This window comes from Mus pahari, chromosome 4 (assembly GCF_900095145.1).
Source record: "Mus pahari chromosome 4, PAHARI_EIJ_v1.1, whole genome shotgun sequence".
NCBI lineage: Eukaryota > Metazoa > Chordata > Mammalia > Rodentia > Muridae > Mus > Mus pahari.
Genome location: NC_034593.1, coordinates 58,438,104 through 58,448,955, shown reverse-complemented (window position 1 = coordinate 58,448,955; position 10,852 = coordinate 58,438,104). Strand labels below are relative to the sequence as shown.

At 40.6% G+C, this 10,852-nt stretch overlaps 1 protein-coding gene across 3 annotated transcripts in view; it reads left to right on the top strand.

The window, feature by feature from the left end:
• Positions 1 to 10,852, top strand: part of Veph1 (ventricular zone expressed PH domain containing 1) — a 209,571-nt gene that overhangs the window by 114,690 nt on the left and 84,029 nt on the right. For all 3 annotated transcript variants that reach the window (XM_021195529.2, XM_029537562.1, XM_029537563.1), the window contains exons 8-9: positions 5,952 to 6,161; positions 7,006 to 7,403. In XM_021195529.2, coding sequence (XP_021051188.1) covers positions 5,952 to 6,161; positions 7,006 to 7,403 — 608 coding nt within the window. The remainder of the gene's footprint in view (positions 1 to 5,951; positions 6,162 to 7,005; positions 7,404 to 10,852) is intronic.

The window sequence follows — 10,852 nt, the reverse complement described above, 5'->3', positions numbered from 1 at the left end:
CTCAAACTCAGAAATCTGCCTGCCTCTGCCTCCCAAGTGCTGGGATTAAAGGCATGTGCCACCATCGCCTGGCCCTATTCTTGTGCTTTATCAGGTTAAAAAAAAAAAAGAGTTACTTAAATACAATCATTTTACAATGAATATGATAACTAAAAGGGGGTATTACAGTCTATATTACAAATAGTCATGGGTATTCTGGGCAAAAAGATGACACTTGCCCTGGGTGAAAGAGAACAAGATGGTATAAAAATTCATCCTACTACTCAGAATGATGCCCAGTTTAATATGTTTCTTGAATTTTCTATTTGATGTAACTGAGTGGTCCTAAAACAAAACCAGAGTTAAAGGGCACAAATATGGAGACTCAGAACATCAGAGCCTATGGATAAACATTCAGTATTAGCATTGGCAGCCTGTGCGAGGTGAACATTAGGGTAGGTGACTTTAGAAGACTCAGAGCTGCTGGGGATGTGGCCCACAGACAATTGCTTACTTGCAAACTCTCTCTTATCAAAACACAGCACAGTTAGTCCAGAAACTGTAGCGTGTGCAGCAACACGGCATTACCTCATCAGGCAAGCACATGGTCAATAGACACTACAAGCTTAGTTTACCCATTACATGAAAATAAAAAACGACAGACATGTGTTAGCCACAAGCAGTTTGAAAAGCACTGTGATGGATATTAAATGAAGCTACTGACACCAATCTGAGGGGAACCCCAAGATAAAAGACTTACTGGGTAAAGAAAAATACACACACACACACACACACACACACACACACACAGACTTTTTCAGCCATGGGGAACAGGTTACACTGTGACAAAACCAGTTCTTAACAGCACTTATATTTATCATAAGGTGAAAGTAAACCTTTTTTTTTCTTTTAAGCTGGCAAGGTAAGTCTATTGGCTAAACTTTTCCATAGGTAAGTGCTAAGCCCTTAAATGAGCCAGAAGCTGAGCCCTAAGACTGTGTGGTGTTTTCACCCTAGCCCAGCCACTGACATATTCTCAACTAATGACATTCCTCCAATGCTGGGCAAATATTTGCTATGATTTAGATCGCTGAAGGCCCCTGCGTTTAGCACCCCGTGGCGCTGTTTGGGAAGTCTGTGGAACCTTTAGGAAGTGGAGCCTCCCTAGAGGAAGTATATCCCTGGGGCAGGCCCCAAGACTCTCTACCCAGTCACCCCAGTGGCTGGTTACTGTCTGTTTCCTGAGTATGCAGTATAACCAGCTGCCCTCAGTTCCTGCCACCATGCCTTCAAAGCCACGATAGACAATCTTCCCCACAATCTTCAAGCCAAAATAAACTCTTCTCTTTCTTTAGTTGTCTCTTGTCAGTATTTGACCACAGCCACAGAAAGTAAAACATTGTGCTTCTACCACATATGTTATGACTGAGGCACACCAAGAAGAAAGTATTAAACATTTTTCTTGTTCTTAGAGTGTTACAGGCTGGACACTGATGATGTCTTCCCAGCTGACAGTTCATTGTCAGTCCCTTACCTGCTCTAAGGGATAACAGTTTAGACAAAAGACTGGTACCCTACCTCCATAGCTCCATCCAGACTCAGTGCTGTAGTGACGTGGTTGCACTCCTTTGGAGTTTCATAACTTTGTACCACATTCAGACAGCCATGTGACAGACTGGGGCCACCTTCTGTGCTGGTGGGGGCAACAGTTCTCCACATGCCCGCTTTCAGCTCCAGAATCTTGACCACAAATTTAGAGTGTATCTGTACCAGTATCTGTTGGCAGTGAAAGCTAAAATAGTACCTTCACCCTGGAATTTATGGAGACCCTAAACGGTTCAAATACAGTAAATCCTATCAACTCCGAATGGCACGCATATTGCCTTAATGAGCACTCGCTGCTTCTGCCGTGTCCACTTCCGATTCTGTTCTTTCCAGGATGGATCCATGCTGCTCCGATCTGAATGCCTGGAAGATAATGTGGGGTTGGTTGATAAACATGCACATTAGGATTAGTCAGTGTTCTTTCTGATGTTGTGGATCTGGGGAGGAGTCTGTGATTCCCATGAACTCCAAGGACTTGGGGTTCCTGATCTGTGGATCGCACTTGAAGAGGATGTGTAAGGGTCTTGTGCTTTCTCCAGATTCCTTATTTTCCTATTTCTCCCAGATTGAGCAAAAGTCTAAGAGTGTATAAGTGACTGAGAATGTGTATTAAGGAGACCATGTCCTTATATTTGGAGCTTAATATTTTTCTTCTGATTGCAAGGAATTCTCTCTTATTATCTGTCTACAATTGCTCAAAATCAATAGTTCCTCCACTCTCACACCCCCCACCCCCATACCACCCTACCCCCCACCCCCACACACATAAAGATCTAATGCAAATCAGATCAACTGTAGCAGCATTTCATTTCGGTGAAACTGAACTGTGGACATGACCACATTATAATCCCCACATAACTGAGCCTTTTCATGGCTCCACTTCAACCCACAGAACAGGCTTCCCAGGACCCAGCGGCACCTCTGCCTTTTTATACTCTGGCAGCATTCAGCATTGAAGATCCTCAACAGGCAATGGGACACTAGTGTGGATTTAGTCCATTGGGTTCTCCTTCCTCTCTTACAAGCTTAACCGCGGAAAAGTATGTCCTGGACATGGGATGGAAAGCCAAGATCATCACACATGAACTAATATTTTTCTTTGGTTTAAGAACCCAGGCACAGAGCTTGCCCATCTCTCTGCTCCTACCAGCTTATAATCTCATCACCCAGCTCAGAGCAAGCTGCCTGAGAGCCAATTTGTTTCTAAGGAGAGTCCCAGTGTACACAAGAGGGAGGCAATTAGGCCTCCCCCAGGTATCCCTAGACACACTTCTAAAGACTTTATACTTTGGCAGCAAAGACCAGAAACTATTCAGGCAGTCATCTGAGCTCCTTGTAATGTGACTTCTTGAGTTAAGGCCAAGTTAATATTTAAAGAACTACAGAATCCTGGTAAAGCGTACTGGAAAAAAACCTCTGGAGTTAAAAGTGACAAATGGAAAAGAAATAGCAACTCCCTACAAGAGACCAGACCATTTGCCCCATCCCAGAAAACACCACAGGATGAGTGGCCTGCCATACCTCTCAATAGTCATGTTTATAAGTTTTCTGTTCTTGAAGGAAGGCGCGCGGGGGGGGGGGGCGCTCTGCTTATCTGGAATGGGGTGTTGTTTTTTTAAGACAGTTTTGTCTCCCTCTTTTTATACTGTATTTTAAAAGAAAGAGCAAGTTAAGGAGCAAGAAATGATAAGTTAAGCCCAAGCCTTCTAGCTACTGTTTCCTGGCTTCTACCCTACTAACACCAAAACCTGCTCCACGGTCAAGTTGGGCATGTCCATGGCAGGTGACAAAAAGTTCTCTTTAACCCATCTTAAGGCTTTGGCAGAGTTATGGCCATTCACCGTCCCCCTGTTCCTTAATTCGTGTGCACTCAAAGTCTGAAAACTCCCAAACAAGGGAAATTGTGTGTAGTGAAGTCTATGTTGCCATAGCTCTGCCCACTGGCAATGCTCATCAAGCTCATGCATGGAAACCGTTTCTTCCAGCAGAGATTTCATTATTGATTCCTGACTTGCAATTACTGCCTTCCAAGGTCCTTGCTGTGCTCCCTCTAAGCTGGGTGACAAGATGTGAAGATGGCAGAGGTGGGGGGACTTTGGCTCCCATGCTCACTCTCTGACACTCTTCACACTTGACATTAATGGATAACGCTCTGCTTCCCTCTGCCTGGGATGAGTCAGGAGGGCCTGCCAGCATCTCGTGGCTATCCCGTAGACCCAAGCTGATGCAGACTGCCTAGCTTCAGACCCCAGGCATTCCCAGCTCTCTTAGTCCACAAACTTTCCCCAGTTGCTACACTTGCCCTGTACATGAATGCATGAGGAAGCAAAGCAGTGGAGCCAAGTGGCCAGGTAGCCAGCTATAATTTTTAAAAAGTATAGGGCATCTAGTTGAATTTCAGATAAAAACATTTTTAGGGTCTTTGGGAGAATCAATTTAGTATAATGAAATACATTTTAGTGACGATGTACTAAAATATACATGAGTACTAATAAATAATAAATATATGTATATATAAATATGGCATAAAACATTAAAAATATAAAATGCTTTCATTTTATAATATACATGAATGTTTAATGTGCTCAATATTTTAATAATACATACAACTTTAGAATATTTGGTGTTTATCTGAAATTCTTATTTGACCTGATGTTTTGTATTTTACTGGCCACCCTGATCTAGAGGACATGCTCCTCTTGGAGTCAGAGGGCATCTGAGGATAACTCGTAACTAAAAGTCTTGAGCCTTTTAGAGTCTCTTGAGCCTAAAGTCTCCTTTGGTGAATTCTTGAACCTTGGAGAAGAGGTGTATACTCGGGAACCCTCTGACTCTGTTCCCAAGTTACTCACAGTGTTATTGGCCAGGGATCCCATACTTGAAACTGATCATCAAAGCATGAAAATCTGTGCAAACTGATGCCAAATCCAGATAGTTAGTGCTGCAATTGTACAGAACTGCAGGACGCCCAGGTAGTGGTGGTGAACTGGTGCATATGAGAAAATGATACATATTATATGTCAGAAGTGTGGAGACTAAAAACATCTGATTTTACCCTGGTGAGTATATGAATTGATTGTAACAGGTATTAATCAATAATGATTGTTAAATAACAAAGTAACTCAAGCTGGAAAGATGGATGACCAGTTAAGAGAACTTACTGTTCTTACAGAGGACCCAGGTTCAGTCCCAGCACCTACACAGTGCCTCACAGTGGCCTATAACTTTAGTTCCAGAGGATCCAATGCCCTCTTCTGACAGCTGTGGGCTCCTGCTGTGGTACAAATACATACACTTAGATGCAAACACATATAACAAAATAAAGAAACAGTTTTCAAAAATTAAAGTACTATAGATCAGTTTAATATTAGACTACAGACAAGAGATAGAAATATATTCTGCCTCCTGTCGTCTTTGTCCAGTTCAGTGAGTGTCAAAGAGTTGGGTTTTTTCTATAGTTTATCTGCAGTTCTTAACTGCCTAGGGAACACTTGGCTCTCAGGGAGCCTCAAATAATACCACATGTTTTACTTCTGCCTTATAAGAGAAAGCTTAATGACCCCCAAAGTGCTTCATAAAGTCTTATAAAATATATCTAGAGAAATGGTTCAGGGGTTTTTCTGAAGACCTGAGTTGGGTTTCCAACACTCAAGTTGGGCAGCTCAGAACCACTTGCATCTTTAACTGTGAGGAGTCTTACTCCCTCTTCTGGCCTCCACAGGCAGCACACACACACACACACACACACACACACACACACACACACACACACGACATACACATATACACATAAATAAAAATACAAATAAATCTTAAATATATATAGAAAGAACTACTAATATAATTTATTTTTTAAAAAAACAAAAACCTCCTTTCTCCCATATCTTAAAATTAGTAAGACATTCTTCACTCTGAAAGAGAAAGATTTACAGTGACTGGTCTAAAGTTAACAGAGCCACAAGTTTGGAGAAACCATCAACAACTTCTATCAGCAGATATATCAGCACATGTAAAGCTCCAACAAGATGCATGGCATGATTTTTGCCTTACTTTTGATGAGTTTTTTTTTTTTAAGGGTTGTGATAAATGTGAAGACAAACTCCTTTTATTCTCAAAACCCCCAGAAAACACTTCTAAAGCCGAGTTGGCAAGATCACCAGTGTTTCTAACCTTCTGGCACAACAAGCCGTATAGGAGCAGTATCAAAGGCTCGTGTCCACGATAGTCAGTAAAGGTTTGCGATACAACAGATAAGAAAGTTATCCAGCACAGTTTCATTTCCAGATGAAGGGTGGTGTAATAAAGTCTCTCTGCTCCAAAGGGTACAGATGGCAAGAAGCTCATGCCCCCACCTCTGGTCTTTTTAGGAGAAAAACCAGCACTGAAATTAGCATTCCTGAGAAACTGAGAGAACTCAAGACCATGGAGCCTGAAAGTGAAGACCATGAAAAACTCCAAGTTAAAATCCAAGCCTTTGAAGACAAAATAAATGCTGAGAGCACTACCCCGGGCTCTGGCCGGAGATACAGCTTAGACCACATCTCTAAGGAAGAACGAAAAAGCATTAGATTTAGCAGGTATCACTTTTGTTCAGTCGTCATTTTGAAGTATGAGGTTTTATTTGCTATTGTTTCTGTGGTCATGGTGCTTTGGGGTCTTTTATGGATTGTTTTTTATCCCACAGCTACCCAAAGTTCTATTCTTTAATGAATTAAATATTACATACAGTGTTCTCATTGTTCAAATAGCCTTACTTTTTACTTCGAGTAGTGGTTCTCAATCTTCCTAGAACTGAGACCCTTTAATACAGTTTCCCATGGTGTGGCGATCCTAAAACATAATGTTACTTAGTCATTGTTATTATTAACCATAATGTAAATATCTGATATTCAGCCCCCACAAGCCACAGAGTGAGAACCATTGATTTGGGGGATAGAAGCTGAAGGTTTTGTTTTTAAAACATTTTTTAAAATAATGCTATTTCAAAATGGCTGTCAGTTGCATCTCTGACACTTTAGTGTAAATGATCTGAAAATAGTAATAATGCATTTTAGTGAATAATTACATAAAAGTAATAAAATATAAAAACTTCTATATCTACTGTTTTATAGTAAACTTTGCTAGAAAACTGATTTAAATCTTCATTTGAAGGCATTCTCTTCTTTCTTTATTTCTTGGTGAAGATAAAACCCAGGGCCTTATGCATATCCAGCATGTCCTGTGCCAGTGAACTACAACTCCAGCCTCTATTTTCAAAGTGCTATGCAGCTATGCAAAGTATCGGGAAGTTTGGTGGCCTTTGGTTTATCCCATCTATTAATAGTGTCTCAGTATGGAGGAAGCAAATTTTTGTCCTAGTGGGACTGCTTATCCTTGCCAGGAAACGAGAGCTTCTTTAACTCTTCTAACTTTTCCTTACAGGTCCAGAAGTCTGGCTTTGAATACTGTGCTCACAAACGGTGTGAGTGTGGAAGATAACGAAATTGAAGAAAAAGCCGGAATGCATCCCAGCATCTCTCTTTCACAAGTAGACCCACTCAGCCATGGAATTGGCAAGTTTCCCTTTAAGACAGACACCCATGGATCACCGCTGAGAAATTCTTCAGCTTCACACCCAAGTATTATACACATTGAACCAGAGAATATGCCCGAAACTTTTAAAGAAAACATCCAAGAAGAAATTCCAGAGGCAGCTACAAGTCCTGTTGAATACCAAGATAAGCTCTACTTGCATTTAAGGGAAAACCTCAGCAAAGTGAAGGCATATGCCTTGGAAATCACAAAAAAGGTCCCAGTCCCGGACCAGTGCACCATTGAAGGTAAGTGCTTTGAACTTCGAGAAATACCAGTGACAATGACAAACCCTGAAAACATCTAAATGCTTATACCCTTTTATGACATTTTGCAAAATAGATCATTTGAAAACTCCGTCTATTATCTTGATTGCTCCTCCATGAGGAAAGGTGAGTCCTATCTTGAGTTTTGTCGTTTTGATTCCACTTAGATGTTTCTAAGTCTCCTGATTTTGCTGACCAATTTCCACTCCCAATCTACAAAAAGGAAAACAGTGGCCTGGAAGCAGGCTCTAGGGTACGGGCGTTCAGAGAATGCTTCCATCCATGTAATCAAACGTAAGCCATGCATTTCTCTATGAGAGACTGTTCTCTCATGTCCTGCTCTGGCCCCAAGATCTGAGTACCCAACACTATCTCTGATTCCCCAGAGACTAGACGACAAGAGGAATATAGTAAGCCATGCCAGGAGGTGGCACAGATAAAAAAGCTAGCCAGAGAGGGAGACACAAAGGACAAAGTAAAGACAGTTAGAGGCATGACCTGCCACAGGAACATGGCTTAAAGTGGTGCAAAAGACACAGCCAAATTGAAGTCATGGCAGGATCAGTCATAGAGTCTTGCCACAGGATCCTTGGTCCAAAGAAATCATCTCTGAGTATATTGAAGCTTTCTCTAATTATAATTTTGACATTTTGGTCATCACAGGTATTTTGCATTAATTTAATCTCTTAAATGTAATTTATATCAATCAATGAATCCCCTGGCACTCTCCTACATTTTCTGTCTTTACCCTGGCTCTGGGGATGTTTGAGACACAAGTACAACACCACCAGAGCACCAGAGCTGATCATAGACTGAACTGGCATGGGTGGCTTGAAGGCACTGTGTGGCTCTCAGAGCTTTTCTTGGCAATCCTCAGACAACAGATGTAATATCCAAAATAAATTCAAGACTACCCAGTACCTTCCCCCTTCAAAAGGACTTTCCAAACTGTATTAGCAGGCCAAGTACAGAACTGGCTGACTAAACAAATATAGAAACATAGTTTTAATGGTCAAAATGAGTAAGTGTACAGCTGCCAGAACAAGATTAACAATTTCCCTGCCCCATCTCACACTAAAAACCACAAGGACAGACAAAAATGAGAGTCACCCTATACAAACCAACCAATGTCTAAAATGGTTATTGGCTACACCAATTAAAATAAGCCAAACCACCCTGGTACTGATATCCAGCCCTTACAAAGGTATATGAAGTGTTTTCTTTCTTTGTTCTGGGTCTCTCCTCTGGCCTGCGTGCTGAGAGGGGGTTCCCCAACATGTTGGATAAGTAAAATCCTCATGCGTTTTGCAACAATGGTGGTCTCTGTGATCTTTGTGAGTGAGGGTCTTTTGACAAGCTAAGATACCTTCCCTTGAGAATCAAATTGAGGTCTCAACATGCCAGCTTCCCACAGGGGGGGAAAAAAAAAAAAAGAAAGGCAGTTCAGCCCAGAAAGGAGCAGCAGAAAGGTGGGGAACCCCTGGGGGTGCACTTCCTCATACTCTACTTTCCATCCTTTTTTCCCCCTTCTGATAGGAAGATAGAATATGTTCTACTAAGCCAAAGAAGAGGAGGTCCATGTATAACAAATGCAGTTATCTGCCATGTCTGTGCAGAGCCAGACACTCTCAATGCCTGTAGTAGTCTTATTGGCCTTCCTAAATTTCATTTCTAATGGTAAAAATGAAAGTGGTATTGCGTGCATTTAAATATGTTCTATAGAGTAAAGAATCTTAGGCTGTAGGGATGCCTAGATTAGTGAAGTACAATCTGGGTGGCCTCTTTATAACTGCTATTTTGCTAATAATCTATGAACACAGGTTCAAGAGGTTAATGTTAAGGATACATGAGTTTCAGAGCACCAAAAGGGGAATCTTTATTAAAGAGAGTTAAACATATTTCACTTACTAGAACAATCTGTGTGTGTGTGTGTGTGTGTGTGTGTGTGTGTGTGTGTGTGTGTGTGTGTGTGTGTGAAATTTCACTTAAAATACAATATGTTTACTGTGTAATGAGTTTTAATCATGTTACAATATTGAAGAAAACCTATAGAACTACTTTAAGGCCCAGTTACAAAGAATTGGTAGAGGAGTTAAAATTGGTTTTAGACAAAACTAACTGACTTGGGATTTCTTTTCCCAATGGTGAGTGAATCCAGTATCTGAGAAAAAACGGGAAAAAGGCATATTTACTTTTAATGGTGATATTTCTTATCAGGAAGAACCTGGAACTTAGTGTGTATTTTTTAAGTTGACATTTTGGAATTCATTCATATTGTAGTAATTTCCTGGGAAATTCCTGTACAGGGACATGTGTAAGGGATAAAATATTTATTTGACTGCCTGGAAATACATCTACCAACAAAATATTTTGGCTAGGACGCTGCTGCTATTTCAAAGACCATGTGAGCTATTCGGAAGACACCACCCATCCTCTAAGGGGCATGCGTTCACTGTTTCATAAGGTCATCAGCACAAGTGGCTTACATCCCTTTCCTTAGAAACTTACTGGAGATTCAGGCTGAGAAACTATGTTAATGTCAAGTGTGTTGTTAGCCTAAAAGAGACATTTGCCCTTTCCGAATAAATCATGCAAAATAATCAAGAGACAAAGAAGAGAAGAGGCAAACAACAAAGGAATACTTTCTGCAACATTTAATTAAAGAGACAAACAGTAGGAAGCAACAACAAACAGTAAACACTCTGAAGTGCTACACAAAACCCACACTGTGAAAACAAGTGGAAAAAACTCCTTAAGGAAACTCTCTGGACATTTTAGGTTGGTTCAGATGAGGAAAACAGAAAATGCAAAATGTTCAACTGTTTTGATCTAAAAAAAAAAAAAAAAATCAGTGTCATATGCTTCAACCTGATACCTCAATGCTGATAAGAGAATAGAAGTCTCACTGGTCACAAAACTGCTAAAAACCAGTGTGACTCAAGGTCACAATGAGCCTTCTTAACCCTGACCTCAGTCACCCTGGGGATCAGCAACAATGGGAGAGTGGCTGTGTACAAATCTAGCATCATCTCTGTGAAAAGACACTTGTCACATCTCAGGTCTTACTGAGGTTGACTCATTTTTTCAGTCATGGCATTCTTGTTATTGGATTGGCCGAGTTACCAGTCACTGGAAATTATGTACCTGTAAGTAAACTTGGCCTAAGGTCACTATTTGATTATATTTACATATAAGACCGGAAAATTGGATTCATCTGCCAAAGAATGTTTTTAAAGTTTGAATCATTATTATTCATTAATGTGAGCAAAATAATTAGAGGCCAAAAGCATATATACAGATAATATAAGTAAGTCTTTAAAAATCTGCTCCATCTCTGGAGTTCTGCAAAAATAAAAAACCTTGTGAACTTGTAAGACCCCAACAGTGTTCCTTTGCTTTACTTGAAGTGTTTCTTTTTTTTTTTTTTTTTT